The sequence below is a fragment of the Lissotriton helveticus genome, chromosome 2_2, assembly GCF_964261635.1.
Source record: "Lissotriton helveticus chromosome 2_2, aLisHel1.1, whole genome shotgun sequence".
Lineage (NCBI taxonomy): Eukaryota > Metazoa > Chordata > Amphibia > Caudata > Salamandridae > Lissotriton > Lissotriton helveticus.
Genome location: NC_136060.1, coordinates 444223624 through 444241104, shown reverse-complemented (window position 1 = coordinate 444241104; position 17481 = coordinate 444223624). Strand labels below are relative to the sequence as shown.

The window sequence follows — 17481 nt, the reverse complement described above, 5'->3', positions numbered from 1 at the left end:
GGCTTCAAGCGCGGCCTCTTCTTTCTCTCAGGCCAACTAGCTTCTCCACGCCTTGTTCTCCTATTTCTTGTCCTCACACTCGGTTCTTGATCACTCTTGTCTTGATCCGTGTCTGAGCCGTATTCACAGCAACTTTCTCCTTCGGTGGCAACTTCAGTTTCACTGTCGTCCTGTCTTTCTTCTGCTGGATCTGTAGCACTCCCAACTTCTTTCGACACCCCCACAGCTTGACTGATCCCCTCTAGTGGTTCACCGTCCACAGCTGGATTTTCATCTGTGAGAGGAGCTTTTTCTTCTAAGGGTGCTTCGAGTATGGGAAGCATGAATCCAGTTGGGCAGCCCTCCACACTTTACACCAGTATTCGTTGTCAGGATTATTTGGTAGGGCCCCTTCCAACGCACATCTAGGCAGTTCTTGCGGACGTGTTTTTTCACAAGCACCCAATCACCAGGGCACAAGTCGTGACATAGGTCTCTTGAAGATGGAGCTTCAGCAGCCTGCACCTGAAGAGACACAGAATGAATGACATCAGAAAGTCCCTTGCAATAATCCAGGATCAGGTCATCTGTAATATTCAACAAAGCTGTAGTTGGAACAGATGGAAGTCTTATTGCCCTCCCCATTAAAACCTCATGTGGGGAGAGACCTGTCCTCCTATCTGGTGTGCTATGCATACTCATGAGTACCAAGGGCAGAGCATCAGGCCAGCTTAAGGACGTCGATGAACATACTTTGGCCATTCGGGACTTTAGAGTTCCGTTTATCTGCTCCACGATACCTGAAGCCTCTGGTCGATAGCTACAGTGCAACTTCTGATCAATGTTTAATGCAGAGCAAAGCATCTTCACAACTTCACTGTTGAAATGAGTTCCTCTGTCTGATTCCAAGGAGGTCGGCACCCCAAAGCGCGGGATCAACTCTCTAAGCAACAACTTTGCTACTGTGAGTGTATCGCACCTGCGTGTAGGGTATGCTTCGACCCATCTGGAAAATATGCATACAACCACCAGAACATACCTGAGGCGGTTGATTTTTGGCATCTCAATAAAATCTCATTGCATTCGGTTGAAAGGCCCCCCAGACCTCCCAATGTGACTCATTGTAACTGGTGTTATTTTCCCTACGTTCAATTGCTGACATGTGACACATCTTTGACACACTGCTTCTGCTGCAATCCTAAACCTTGGATTATACTAAGTCTGCCTAAATAACCTCAGCATGGCATCTCTTCCTAAGTGTACTGGACCATGTATCTGTCGTGCCATTGGACTCACTAATTCATCAGGTAATACTGCCCTTCCATCTGCTGAAACCCACAAATCCATTTCGCTTTTCACACAACCTGCTGCTTCCCATGCCTTTTTCTCAGAATCAGGTGCGTTCTCTTGCATGTCTTTTAAATCCTCCCAAGTATCAACTGTTTCTAGCATCATGTTTAACTCTGCCTTTTCCTGAGTCCCACCTACTTCCACTTCCGTGAAAGAATATCCTTGCTCCGCACAATAACGACCAACTTCGTCTGCATATCGATTACCTTGCGACACAAAATCTGTATTTTTGGTGTGGGCTACATATTTAACGATCGCAATTGCTGCTGGACCTTGTAATGCTTCCTACAACAGTCGCACAAATTCCCCATTTCGAATAGGCGAACCAGAGGAGGTCATGTAACCTCTCTGAGACCACAATTGCCCAAAATCATGAACTACACCAAAACCATATTGGCTATCGGTATAAATGGTGACTCTAATTTTGCTACCTGCTAAACAGGCACGTGTCAATGCAATGATTTCGGCTACCTGAGCGGAGTGTACTACTTCCAGGCAAGCGGCTTCCACAACTCCAGTAATGGTGCAAACAGCATAAGCTGCTCTCAACCGACCAGTATCGTCTCCGAACCATGAGCCATCAACAAAGAAAATTTCATCAGGGTCAGTCAACGGCTCATCCACAATATCTGGTCTTGGCTTGGTGCATAGTTCAGTCACATCAAGGCAATCGTGATCTTCACCTTCTTCGCCTTCTATATCATTAGGAAGTGGCATCAATGTAGCAGGATTCAAAACAGAGCACCTCTTAAGGGTCACGTTCTCCGCAGCAAGAATAACCTGCTCGTAGCGCGTGAGCCTATTATTGGTTAAGTGCTGTGTCTTGGTCCTGGTCATTAACAGTTCTACAGAATGAGGTACATACACCACTAATTGGTGTCCCATTACTATATTTTCACACCTTTCAATGCTGACACCTGTTTCCGCAACGGATTTGAGACATCCGGGCAACGCTGCGGCTACCGGATCTAAAGTAGCCGAAAAGTATGCAACTGGTCTACGGGCATTTCCATGAGTTTGTACTAAAACTGACAAAGCACAACCCTCTCTTTCGCAGCAGTAAAGTGAAAATGATTTTTCGTAATCAGGCATCCCCAAAGCTGGAGCACGGCACGAGTCCTCTCTCAGCTGTAGGAACGACATCAAACAATCCTTGTCCCATGGTACCGGATCACTCACCTCCTTGTGCGTCAGTTTTTGTAAGGGTTTTGCTTTCAGGGAAAAGTTAGCTATCCACTGTCGGCAATAACCGACCATTCCTAGGAACATCCTGACTCCTCTCTGTGTCGTAGGCGAGTTCATCTTCATTATCGCCTCTATCCTATCTGGTGACACCTTGCGCTTTCCTTTTTCTATCCGGTGACCCAAGTACTGTACTTCTGTCAGACAGTACTGCAATTTGCTCGGAGATACCTTATGCCCATTTCCAGCTAAATGGTTCAGCAAGGCGATGGTTATCTATCTTACAAGCTTCTTCCATTCCTGACGCAACAAGTAGGTTGTCTATGTACTGGACCAGAACCGAGTTCTGTGGCAGTACTAGACTTTCAAGATTTTTCTTCAATAGCTGGTTGAAAATTGATGGGCTTTCTGTATACCCCTGTGGGATACGACACCATGTTAGGACACGATTTTCCAGCTTACAAGCGAAAAGAAACTGGCTCTCCTCATCTAATGGAATTGAAAAGAAAGCCTGACAAAGATCTATCACTGTGAACCACTCAGCTTGGAATGGTATCTCAAACAATATCACTGATGGATTCGGTACCACTGGACAACATGAAACAACTGTGTTATTAATCCTACGAAGATCTTGTACTTTTCTAAATTTCCCACTAGGTTTCTGCAAACCCATAATCGGGGAGTTGCATGGACTACCCACGATTTCCTTCAGTATTCCCTGTTGAATCATAGAGTCGATTACGGGTTTTATTCCTGCAATCGTCTCCGGGGTCAATTTGTATTGAGGCGTTCTTGGATATTCAACATTTGGTTTTACCATGATATTCACATGTTTCTACTCCTTTGATCAGTCCTATCTCTTCTCCAGTATAATCCCATACCTCTGATGACACTGTATCTCGTAAGTCCCAAGGAAGCTCCTCCACAGTCAGGGTAGGATACAGTTCTACGCATACCCTCGAATTTGCAACTTTAAAGGTAGCATCCTCGTCTGTAGTCTGTACCTCCACTCCCTGAGGTGTGCAGTATATTGTGCAGTTCAGTTTGCACAATAAGTCTCTTCCTAACAGACACACAGGACTAGAATTACATACTACAAACTGATGTTCATCGGTGTAGTTTCCTATTCTCACTAGCACTGGTTCCGTCAAAGGGTTAGTCATTCTCCTATTTGCGACTCCTATCACTTGAATTGTTTCCCCCGACATTGGTAGATCTGGAACCACTGCCGATCTCAAAGTTGATCGAGTAGCTCCGGTATCTACTAAGAATGTTGTAGGACACCCTGCCACTTCAGCCTCAACAAACGGTCCTCTTTGATCCACCTCTAGAACTGCCCCGAGGGTAGTTATCCTCTCTAATTACACGTCGTCCCGTCAATGGATCAACGTAGTAACACTCTTCTTCGTCTATAAAAAGAGGCATTTGTCTATAGATCTTTCCCCCTGTCGTAATCTTTGGTGGCTGCGGGAACTGAGCTCGTGGAGCCGAAGTCCCCCCTTTGGCCACCTTACTCTTTGGCACTGTCACCCCTTGAACTGGAACTTCTTGAACTCCCTCCTCCTCTACTTCTAGGTCTCCGTTTTCAGGGTTATAGGGACACTCGCATTTCCAATGTCCCACCTGGTGACACTGGTGACACTTTGTCGTTTTTTTCAATGTAGCAACGTCTATTCTAAATCTCGGGTTTTCCTTGTTGTCCTTATTCTGACTATTTGATTTCCATCCCATCGTCCCTATTCCTTGTTGCTGCTGTCCACCCTTTCCAGCCGACTGCATCTGCACCATCATCAGTTTCTCCTTTAGTTTCTTTGCTTTGGAATCTATTTCATCACTGCAATACCTTGCGTATCTCAAAATTTCATCCAATGGTTTGTTTTGCCAACAGATTAAATGTTGCTGAATCATCAAACAAATATCAGGTCTCAACCCCAAAACGAACTTCGATACAAACTGTCCTATCTCCTTGGGATCCATTACATCTAGTCCACTGTATTGTTTGAACGTTTTCAGCAATCGCTCATAAAACTCATGAACTGTCTCCTTGGGTTCCTGTCTTGTTCGGTCTATTTTTACCCAATGTATATCTTGTGGTGGCACCTTCTCCTTCTGCCATGTCATCACCCTTTCATATTTTAACATTACTATTTCTGACGGTCCATTAGTACGAGCATCCCTTTCTGGTTCTGCAGTTGGCCATTCGACACTAACCTTGCATGATATCCACAAGTCTCCTGGGACCACAATGTCGAATAAGGTGTTCAAATCAATCCACAATACTTTTAAAATCTTGACAAACCTCTCTACCTGCTTATACCATTCTACGGGACTTTCCCTTAACTTCGGAAATGAGTTGGTAAATGCAGCCAAATCTCCCCTACTCCAGGGCACGTGTACATAACTCCCATTCGCTACCTCTCGCAAAGGGAATGCCTCCATCTGCAGTAGCCTTCCCTTCGGAGACATCACATTCGCGCTCCGCCTAACAGTTCCCTTTTTGGACCACCTCTCTTCCCATTTGTCCAGATCTCTCCATGCTCTTATTCCTGTGATCAGTTCCCTTATGTGTGTTTTTAATCCAGTTGTCCTCCTCTCTTCTAGGTCCTGATCTGAATAATGCAACCTATGGTTACCCTGCACTGCCTTTGTTCTGGACAAATCTACCATATACTTGTCTGCCAGTTCAGACAGTTTCTCATGAGTTGCTCTTGCCTTTCGAGTAATATCCTTTGCTATAAACAGCAGCTCATCTTGTTCGTACATGTCAATCCGTTCTAAAGGCAACGCACCATCTATTATCTCGTCCAGGTCAGATTTTAAGCTGGTCACATCGAGTCTTTTGGCTTTTATCACAGCTTTCAGTATGCTATCTCTAGAGAGTCCATTTACATCTCTCCCATCACAGCTCTGAGTCCTACGTCTGGGCTCAGGCGTGTTATGGGGAGTCCTCCCATGCTCCCATCTCTCCAGGTCCCATGCAGTTCCATCCTCTCTGGGTGTATAGTGAAACACTTCTCTATTTCCCATAGTCCCACATTTCCCATTCTGCCTGGTTTCTCTAGGTGCATGGTAAGACATTCCATTATTCCCCATGCCTTCGCAATTTGCCTGTGATCTCTGATCACTCGACGCATGGCAAGATCCTTCGCGGTTCCCCATGTTCCCACGATTCCAGTGCTGTACGTTATCATCCGGTGCGTGGAGAGTGCACTTAAACCTATCCCTGTACTCTTGTGTCCTTTGGTCTCCCTCACTTTGAATGAGACGAGACGTCTCTCGACACTCCGTACTTCTACCTTTTCGCTCCTGCCCATTTCCACCGTCAATATGACGTGTAACTCTTCTACTCTCCTGACTTTTACCGTCCCACTCCTGACTGCTTTCGCTAGCCCTGCAGTGAGATAATGTCCCGTTGCCTCGACTTCCCCATTCAGCTTCTGCTCTTGACCTGTTGCTCGGTGCTTCTGTGGACCTATCCCATTCCTTCAAGTCAGCCCTCAACTCTTTATAGGATTTCGGCCGTGGTCCCCTCAGGTCCATCGGTCCTCTCTGACCCCCCTGTTCTGTTACGGGATCCACTGCTGAATCCAATGGGGGGCTCCACGTTATCAGTCCTGGCAATTGCCTCCAGGCATTTATCATGTTATTCCTTCTTTCCATCTCAACTCTTTCTCTGTCTAGCCGTACCTGTTCTTCCTCTCTCCCTTTCTCTGGGTGATAAACCGACACTATAGGACCTATGGTAACGGGTACTTGAAGAGCATCTGGCAATCCATAAGACTCAACCCTCTCTGTTGCTGGCATCTTCTGCACCACAACCCTTCTGACTACTCTCAGTACAGGACTATGTTGAGGTGTCTCCTCACCTTTGGTAGGTACCCAATTCGTTATAGGGAGTGGCCTATTCCCTTCTATGTCAGCCCTATCTATTTTTTTTTTCTATTTTCTGGATTTGGTGAAGCGCAACAGCTACCCCGGCAAAGGGGTGTCCCGGCGCTAAGAACAGATGCCCAGATTGAGGGGAGAGGGGGAAAAAGGGGAGACTAGGGAGCGGGGAAGAGATGAGTCTTAATTGCTTTGCGGAATGCTGGGAGAGAGTCAATGGAGCGAATGCTGAGGGGGAGATCGTTCCACAACTTGGGGCCAAGAGCGCTGAAGGAACGGCCTCCAGTTCGGCAGAGCCGGGTCCTAGGGATAGTCAGGAGGAGTTGGTTGGCAGAACGCAAATCACGGCTAGGAACGTAAGGTTGGGCAAGGTTACGAAGCAGCGGGGGATTTCCTAGTTTAACGATCTTAAAGATCGTGACTAAGGCCTTGAATTGAATTCGACGATCCACGGGCAGCCAGTGGAGTTTACGAATAGTAGCTCTGGCTGAACATCTGCGTGGGAGGCCGATCAGCATTCTGGCTGCCGCATTTTGGATACGTTGGAACCTAGCAGTTTCCGCTTTGTTGGCTCCCAAAAGGAGGACGTTAGCGTAGTCCAGGCGCGATAGAATAGTGGCCTGGACGATAAGTTGGCGGGCTTTAGAATCGAAAAGCCCGAGTATGGGCCTGAGGTTCCTTAGAAGGCCTATGCAGGTGGCTGCCACCTTTTTAGTGTGGGTCTGGAAGCTAAGGTTGGCATCCACCCAGACTCCCAGATTTTTGACGCAATTTTTGGGGAGTGGGGTGGCGCCTAGGGATGACGGCCACCAGTGCTCGTTCCATAGGCTGATGTTACGGCCTAGGAGGAGCACCTCGGTTTTACCGGCGTTGAGTTGGAGGTAGTTGTCTGTCATCCAGCGGGCCACAGCAGTCATACCCTCTTTAAACTTGGATGCCACGGGGGACGGGCTTTCCGAGAGGGTGACAACCAGCTGGGTGTCGTCGGCGTACGAGACCAGCGTGAGCCCCCACTCTCTAGCCACGTCTGTAAGTGGCTGGACGTATAGATTAAAGAGGGAGGGGCTCAACGCTGATCCCTGGGGGACACCTTGAGCGATGGGGTGGGATTTAGAAAGAAATGGGGGAGCCGCCACTTTAAAGGATCTATCCTTGAGAAAGGATTGGAACCATGCGAGGGCAAGACCAGTCACCCCGGTCATCTCCAGACGTTTTAGAAGGATGTCATGGGACACCGTGTCAAAGGCTGCGCTGAGATCAAGAAGGATCAGCGCAGCACTTTGACCGGAATCCAAAATCGTCCTGAGATGCTCCGTAGTGGCCAGTAGGGCAGACTCCGTACTATGGCCTGCACGGAAGCCGTTTTGAGAGCTCAGTACCTTCTATCTCCCTATTGTCCGGAGGCGGTCTATCTATCAACAACCTATTTATTAGGCCATCCTCCGACTCGCTCTCGTCATCCTCTTCTATGGGTCTCTTTTCTCCTGTAACCTCTCTCACTGGGTACAACTTATCCACTTCAATCGTCTGTACCCTCCATTTCTTGGCTTCCGCATCCCATTTGGCATCTTGCACTGCCCTTACTGATCGCCTTACCCTTTCTTGGCGTCTGTTCTGATTCCTGTCGTGCGCCGCCCTAATCCACGCATTAACGGCTTCAAACTTTGTTGGCCTAGGCAAAGGTCTCAATGAGGACATAACTGCTTTCAGCTGATGCAACACTTCTAGTCTAAACGTTCCGTATTTCGGAAAAGTCAGTTCCTCATTCCCTTCTGTAATCTTACTCCAAGTATCAAGCCACAGTATAGTATGCAACCCAACGTTCGTTGCCATATAGTGAGCTGGTGTACCCTCTGGCGGTGCCTCTTCCCCGTAATAAGATTCTCTTCTTTTTCTCTTAAAGATCGCTCTCAAACATTTAAAACACTTCATGTTCAAAATCTACAAAAGTTCTATTTTCTCCGCGTTCGTTTATAGGTGAAAAAGTTTGTCAGAATGGCGAGGATTGCTCAATGGCACCAGATCATTCCTTACTTTGTGGACATCTACAATTGTATGGCTCTTGTAATCAAGATGGGGCTAATTTGGCCTGAGTTTTGAAAGGCACTCAACACCTGCTATCATAACGTTAATTTTTCCAGTGAATTTCTAAGGTTTTTTAAATGCTAATTCCTAACTATAACGTGTGTGAAACCTATGTTTTTTTCAGTGAATTTCTAAGGTTTTTTAAATGCTAATTCCTAACTATAACGTGTGTGAAACCTATGGTTTTTTAGTGAATATATATATATATATGATAAAGGGAAACCTAAGTAAGAGCCTACATGCTTGCCTCCCACTCTCTTTACAAATTAATTCCCTTCCACCCCACATTATTGCCCCCAAATTCCATTGTATAATCCACTCACACAACTGTGGACAGAAGGAGCAGATCATAACAGTTATCTTTTTGAAAATTACTGGACAAAAAACTACCAAACACCCTGGAGAGTTGCCTTGAACTTTGCTAGATAAGTTTTGTTTTTCTGCTATTGTTCTAGAAAACTATCTGCTCCCTACTGGAGTAACTTCTACAGACCTAACCTGCTTCAACTAGAATACATTGTATCTGACTGATTAAGGATTGTGGGTAGAATTCTGTCTTGTGCGTCTAGGTCTGCTGTCCCTCAAGGACAAGGAGGTTCAGATCCTTTGCAAACCTGCCAACATGTTTCTGGCATTTCTATTCTAAATCTAAAGAAACACAGAAAGATCTGAATTCATAAATAGCTCCATCCTACTGGAAGAGGGTCAGTAGCTAGTCTTGGATATTACTTGAATTAGTACATTTAAAGTTTCTTCTTGGTATTATAGTATACAAGGTCCTTCAGAAGCCAAAAGATGGAACTGCTACAACAATTAACTCAAGTATTAGCAACAACATGGTAAGGTGAGCCATATTTCTATTTGAACTATGGCCTAGTACAAATTACTCTGTACATGGGTGAGTGTGGAATTCTGTAGTATTCACAAAATAAGTTATAGAACTTTATACCTGAAATTTAGAACTTAGAACTGTTCCAACCTTTGAGCTCTTGGCCAATATGCCAAGCCTAGAAGAAACAAATGAACCCTCCTGGCTATAATATAGCAATTTGCTCTCTTCTGTATTATTACTATGGTCACAGCTACTACAGAAATTCAAAAAAAGAGGTATCAACACAGCTCAGCCCTGTCCGCTTACAGCTCAAGCCTTGTCATGTTGACATGTTTGAGCTCCAGAATGTGTCTAAGGAGAATTTAAAGCTTTTGAATGAGCTGAACCACCAACTCTTCCCCAGAAGTGACCACTGTCAGTCAGCTGCAGATAGAACTTAGGTCCTTGTTGACTGCACCCCATTGACCTCTATTGCTTTTTAGTACCCTTTGTTTTTAATGGGAATTTGTTCAGTAATTCATCTCCATACACCTAACTGTAGTCATTTTGTGTAATTTTGAACATTATAATTTTCACCTTTTGATCAAATCATGCAGGAATTTATTTCTTAGCCACAATGTGTTGTAGCTGCTCGTGATCAGCTAATAGGTGTTCCAGGTGTTACCACTTTAACTATGATGATTTAAGCTGTTTTTTTTTTTATCTCTGTAAGCTCCACAATAGAATGTGGTCCTTATCGACCACAGTTGAACAACCAAGGGTCATAGTTACAAAAAAATCTGCATTATGATTTCCTGATTGCAGTTTTTACCGAATCACAATGAGGAAATTGCAATTCCTATTGTAAGAAAGCTTACAAGCTTCAGATAGTGATTCCTACTGGAGTTGAAAATAGACCTACTTTATGAATATTAATGAGGTAGGAGGTTTGCCACACATTAGGAATTGCAGCCATCACAGGAATGGTGGTCTGCTGGGGTCAGGAGACCACCATGTCTGTGATTGCTTTTTAATGAAGCAATCTTTTTTTTTTTTTAAACCAGCCTATTTCCCTTGAGGGAAAATGGGAGGTGTTTAAAAAAATGAAAATAAACAATTAATTTTGATGTTTTAGGACTTCACAGTTATCCCTTGTACCATGTGGGGACCGGTCAAATTTACAAGTGGGTACCACCACCCTTCAGGTGTCAATAAAAAGTGAATGCTTTATGACTATAGTTTGTCTGCAAAAAATGCATACATAGCACTGCAATTCAGTATTTGGACACGCCCCTTCCAAATATGGAATTGCTAAACACAAATTGCAGATAGGGAACATGTTACAGAACTGCAATTTGTGTTTTGTGCATATGAAAAGGCATTTTTGCAGTCATAAACGACCTGATACTGCAATTCAGCTCATCTCTGACAGTAAAAACTATTTTTGTACATATGGCTCCATGCTTCGTACACTAATTATGAGGGCTGCATTGCATTTGGCTTTAAACTGAGCGCAACTATCTGTGTAGCACAACCCAGCAATAAAAATATATTTATCCTGCCCTAGGTCTAACACCACCATAATTCACTTTGCATATATCACTTTGGAATCTAACAGCGCTTTTGGATACATTTGACATGGTACACCTAGACATACTCAATGTAAAACAATAAAAACAAAAAAATAAAGACATGGTCGATGTGCGCTAATCCCACAGTTGTTTACATTGTATATATCTCACACTCCACAGGTTGATATGGATGTATATATGTTGGTTTTATCTTGTGCTTTTTCTGTGTGGAGAAAGGCTGCAGCTGAATTTGTTTAAAAAATTGTACTGAATTAAATTGCAAAAGTAAAAAGTTAAGCTATCATAAAAATGTTTTATTGTGCGATTAAATCAAATAAATGCATAACAGTGAAAGGCGCACTAACCTGTACTGTGTGCTCTGAGCTACCTTTAATCAACGAATTAATTTTCGACTTTGCTTACAGTGCCCCGATTCCGCTTGCAAGCAGGATCTGCTGGCCTACCTGCAGAGAATTGCCCTTTACTGCCACCAGCTCAACATCTGCAGCAAAGTCAAGGCTGAAGTTCAAAACCTGGGAGGAGAGCTCATTGTTTCAGGGGTAAGCATGTTCTCCCACATGATAGACACTTCAATTTACTAGCAAACAAAAATGCTCTCCCTCTCTCTCTCTCTGTATATATATATATATATATATATATATATATATATATATATATATATATATATATATATATATATATATATATATATATATATGTATATATATATATATATATATATATATATATATATATATATATATGTATATATATATATATATATATATATATATACATATATAGGTGTGTGTGTGTATATATATATATATACATTTATAGACACATATACATATATACATATCTATATACGTGTGTGTGTATATATATATATATATATATATATGAATATATACATAATATCTATCTATATATATAATATATATATGTAAATATATATACATATATATATATATATATATATATATATATATATATATATATATATATATATATATATATATATATATAAAAATATATAATTTATTTTCAAACAAGTGTGGAAAAAGAATGTTTTTCTATAGGGAGTCATGTCATGCAAGCTTAGTGCACGTTCAAATCGATGGTAAGGATTTTCTGTTTGTCAAAAATGCGTACATGTTTTATCGCATGTGTGATGCGTACTGAAACATCTGTTTTGGTCCAGTATTGACATGGAAAAGATGAAAAGAAATCTGTGCTTAGAACGATTAATTATTTAGTAAGCAGTGTGTTCCAACACTTTGTTTTTAGTGCAGAATTTAAAAGGAGGGGCTCCATCTATCTCGAGATATGTATTTAATTAACCTTCTGCTTTTAAAAAAAAACACAGAAGTCCATTGTCTTAGTGCTTCCTTATCACTTCCTCTGATTGAGGATTTTCTACACATTCGATTTCCTAGACAATGCAATATCACTGTTTGTGAGTGGACATGTACTGAAATGTAGATGGCGTTCTTTTGAATCTCTGTTTAGATGCATGCCCCTCGGTTTGTGCTGTGTTGTGTTTACATCAAGCATGCACTCAAAATCTTTATGTTGTGCTCTGCGAGGACCTGTCTCTTATCCTCCTACTCTGATCTTTTTTGCATGCAGCCATGAACATTCGTTTTCTTGGCGATGTACCCCACATTTTAAATTCTTCGGGCCATATTACCAAGAAAGGGCGATACATTATCGCCGCTTTTATCGGCAGGAAACTGCGGCTAAAGCGGCGATAATGGGCTTGATAATATGCCCTTGTGAATTCCAATAGAAGCCCAGGTTACCACTAGAACCTGTGCTTCTTTGGGAATTCACAAGGGCATATTATCAAGCCCATTATCGACGCTTTAGCGGCAGTTTCCTGCCGATAAAAGCGGCGATAATGTATCGCTCTTTCTTGATAATATGGCCCTTCTTTTGGCCTTAAAGTTCTTTGGGAATTCACAAGGGCATATTATCAAGCCCATTATCGACGCTTTAGCGGCAGTTTCCTGCCGATAAAAGCGGCGATAATGTATCGCTCTTTCTTGATAATATGGCCCTTCTTTTGGCCTTAAAGTTCACTTTTTAATCTTCGAAATATCTCTGCAAATAGTGATATCTTAAACAATCATTTGTAAAATAGGTGAATGGTTAGAACACTGCCTAATTTGTAAGAAAAGAAAATAATAATAAGTGCCAGGGCTCTCGTCCACTGTAGCTTTCACCACACATTGCCCCTGGCATGCTGCCAATGATAGTAATAAAACTAATAACTACTAACTATTGCATTCCTACAAGTATGACATTTCGGACTATTCCAGGCACCCATAGCTAAAAGAATGGCTTTTGGGCAGATATTAAACAGCTTTAATATATATTGAATTAATAATTGACTGTTTTTGTAGTTATCTCACAAAGCGCCACCTTGTGGCAGACGACCACAAGCACTAGTGTTGACAATTAAGTGTTGGTGCTGAGCACCTGAAACCACCGGCTCAAATGAAACACTTGGTTATAATAATAAACGTTAAAATCTAGTTGTGAGAAATGCTGGCATGACATGGATGGGACAGTGGCTAGAGAGTGAACACATGCTGTCGCTAAGCTCCTCCCACAACCTTAGCACAAATGTTTCATGCCAAAGGACCTACTTGAAGTATCCTTTTCTAACATTTTAGTAACCAATAAACGAGTAAAACAAATATTTGTGGCGTTACCCAGGAAACAGATTAAAAACAATATAATTATTTCGTTAAAATCTAATCCCAAATTACCACGAGGATTGAAAATGTGGGTGTAAATTCTGCAATCTCTAATTTATGTTAGCATGTGGTGCAAGCCAATGGGAATGTTATTGTCTATTCTAAGATGCACAAAGCGATTATATGTGCCATTTGCTCCCACCTGCTACAAATTGCACATAAATCCTGCAGGTTTTGCCCATATTGTTACCGCATTTTGGGCACAGATAGGAGTTTCCACCAAAAGAGGGATTTCTGGTCCTTTCGTAAGCAACCTACAGGGAAGCCAAGTGATCTTTTCTGTGAAGCCACCCCAGATTTTTTTGACATTCTACTGAACACTATTTCTCTTATATTAGGACACTGTGCACGGTGACAGTACCATTCAGTGCCACAGTGCATATGCTATGGCTCTGAAATGGTACTGTTAACTGGCCTATTTAACTCTCATGTGAGTCCTTGGTATCTGGTGCATAACATTCACCAGTTGCGTGGGATATTGAGGGGCATATTTACAAGGAAATGAGAGCGCTGAGCTGCAGTAAATTTTGCAGCACCACGATCCGCCATTTCCTATACGCAGGGATGCGCCGTATTTTTAACAATACGGCACACCCGTGTGTTTTCCCCAGCGCTGGTTCTAAAAATAGCTGCCTAGCACCAATGCAGACACAGTGAATGATTGTTTATGTGCAAGAAGGTTTCCCTTCCTTCACATAGACAATCCATATTAGCAATGTGTTACTTCTATGTGTGCTACATTTTGCAGCACACATAGAAGTAGCAAATCACCATTATATAATGGTGGTTTATGTACAGAAAGGGACACTCTCCTGCACATAAACAATCATTAATATCATTTTGCTCTTTCTATGTGTGCTGCAGAATGGAGCACACATGTTCAAAAAGCAAAAGCGCATTTGTCTTTGTTGCGCCATTTTAACACCTGTTATCGCTTGGTGTTCGTTTTTGGCGCTGCCTCAGACTTACGCCTCCTTGTAAATCTGGGGCAGCATCAAAAAGCAATGGGTGTTGTGGTGGACACTCACAGCAATACTCATTGCACACGCCTTTCTCGCAGACTTCTGCATGAAAGGGCCATATCTACAAAGCAGTGTTAAGCCACAGAAAGTGGGTTAATGCCATTTTGTAAGAATAGTGCGGGGCATTACGCCAACAGACTGTCAAAAGAAGTGACAGTTGCCTGGTGCAATCCCCTTATAATGTGCCCCTAAATGGCATATGTGGGCTACAAGGTGTATGTACACTATCCACTTATGTTACAAATAATATGGCTTATAGTAGCCCACTGTGCTGTGCTTGCCATCAAGTTTAAAACAACTGTAGTGGCCTATTCTATGTAGAAAGCCTATTTGTATCCATTAATAAGTCACCTCGCAGGGCTAGATGCTGATGTATAAAAAAGCGGACACATAACATGTTTGAAAAAGAGTTGTCTCCCAGTGGCTAAATGCTCAAAAGATGTTTTCACTTTGTTATTTTAACTATATTTTAAATAGAAAAACGAAACCCCTAAATGTCTAGCTTTGCCTAACAAAATCCTACCAAAAGATTCCGAATTATTTTCCCCTAATTTTCGAAAATATATTGTACTGATGAAGAGTGATTTTTGATAACTTTATTGGAAAAGTAACTTTTTTTATATATGTATACTGTGTGCTTCCTGAGCCAACATTGACTTCGAATTAGTTGTGGCTGCACCTCACCTTCAATGGTGAATGCACATTTCCGGTTGTAGATAACATACCTGCTCTCCAGAGGGTTATAGCCTGCTTCTGCGGACAGGTATGTTGGGATATTTTCAACAACTGCCCATTTAACTGGCATGAGCCATGTAGGAACAGTTTGCAGAACAAAGGACATCCCTCCAACTAGTTTTTGTTTGGAGAAGAATGAGGCTGACAGGATCTGCTCGCATTCATTCCCAAGGCCTTCCCAGACTCCCTAGCTCCGGTCCTAGCAATGAGAAAACTGTTATTTACCCCCTATTACTATGAAGAGTAAGTACTGCTAAGTGCAGATGGTAAGACAGGCGAAGTCTACATCTGACGACAAGGCCCTGCTAAAAAAACAAATAAATGAAGGATCCATGAATCCCGCTGCCACTTCGGGACTGGAGCTGTTCTGAAATGGTTGGTGGTTAACATCTTGTTTGTCTGTCCAGGGTCACAAAAACCAGAAATTTTTTTTGACTCAGAGAGTGCCCAGTTGACCACAGATGACTGTACTATTAGAAGACTGTTCCAGGCTACATGTCATTTATGCCATGAAATAATGAGATGCCATTACTTCAGAATGTTAAGTTGGATTACCTTTTGTTCAGACTGATAGGGTTATTTAAATTTACTATGCATTCCTCTAGTTTACTTTATTTTTATTTTCAACAGTTTATTTAGTAAGCATGGCGGATTTTGCGAATTGGCAATCCGCGAAATTGCGTATTTACGGATTCGCAATCCGCAAAATCCGCGAACTCTCGCGAATTTTGCGGATTCCTTTTTTTTGTGTTCGCAAGTGTTTCTGCCATTTCGCAAGGGTTTTTTACCACTTCGCAAACGCGAACTTACTTGTTGGGTAGCAACGGTCGCGACCATTTTGTTTCTACGTCTGGTTCATCACAGCACCCTCTGTTTCACCACTGCCACCCTCTGTTTCACCACTGCCACCCTCTGGCTCACCCATGCCACCCTCTGGCTCACCTATGCCACCCTCTAGTTCATTACTGTAGATTATGGGGGGAAAAGCACACCTGCCCTGCCTCAACTGACATGAATGAATTAGGGGCTGATTAATGTGTCACTGAATTTGAACTTCCAGGCTGGCACCTGCTTCCTTATCTGTAATTGCTTTCTGTTGCAGTGTAATTTTTTTAACAGGACCTTTGTTGTATACTTGTAGCTATTCTCTGAGCCTGCTGTGAGGGTCAGAGCAGGGTCATAGAATAGTTGCAAGTAGGCAACTGAACTCTGAAGGGGCCCCTCAGGAAGCACTACAGGGAATGGTTACTAATGATAAGATTGAACTTTTGCACCTGCTGAGTGCTTTCAGTTTTGCAAAAATCCAAATATCCAGCAGCATCCACAAAAAGTAATCCTTCCAGGTCAAGATCCAAATCAAAGTGACCAGCACATGAAGAAAGCACTTGGAGGAGCCTGCTGGACAGGAACAGGAAGTTGCAGACTGTGGGGCACTTCCTTCCTCCTAGCCCCCCCCAAAATGGACTCCTTGCAAAAATAAAGTGCAGGCAAATGTCAACCTGAGGAGTTATTCTGATAAAAATCATAATTTTAAAGGTTTATGCTGCCTGCTGGTGGATTTCTTGTGCGAAATTGCAAATTTTGCAATCTCGCAATTGCGAGATTGTCGCTGCCCGCCGCATCTACGTGTTCGGAAGTGTTTACTCCCGCAAAATTGTATGGTTTCGAGTTGGCAAGTGCGACCAAGCAAAAAATCCGCTTCGCACGGATTTACGAATTTCCGGCAAGTTCGCGAGAGTTCGCGGATTGCGAATTTGCTGGAAATCCGCGAGCGGAACGGATTTTACGCCATGCTTATTATTTAGTCCTTAACATTTCTAATCTTTTTTTTATGAATATATGTAAGGGATTGGCCCTAACCCTTACCACTATCTTATTTGTGTTAAAATACCTTATCTGTGTATATCTATCTATCTATCTACCTATCTATCTATCTATCTATCTATCTATCTATCTATCTATCTATCTATCTATCTATCTATCTATCTATCTATCTATCTATCTATCTATCTATCTATCTATCCTTCCATCCTTCCATCTATTTATTTAATACATTCATTTTCCAAAGGTAGGTAAACCTCCCACCCATACCTATA

At 42.6% G+C, this 17481-nt stretch overlaps 1 protein-coding gene across 1 annotated transcript in view; it reads left to right on the top strand.

The window, feature by feature from the left end:
* CTNNA2 (catenin alpha 2) overlaps positions 1-17481 on the top strand; it is a 2858593-nt gene that overhangs the window by 2707328 nt on the left and 133784 nt on the right. The window contains exon 17 of the mRNA XM_078679035.1: positions 11289-11423. Coding sequence (XP_078535161.1) covers positions 11289-11423 — 135 coding nt within the window. The remainder of the gene's footprint in view (positions 1-11288; positions 11424-17481) is intronic.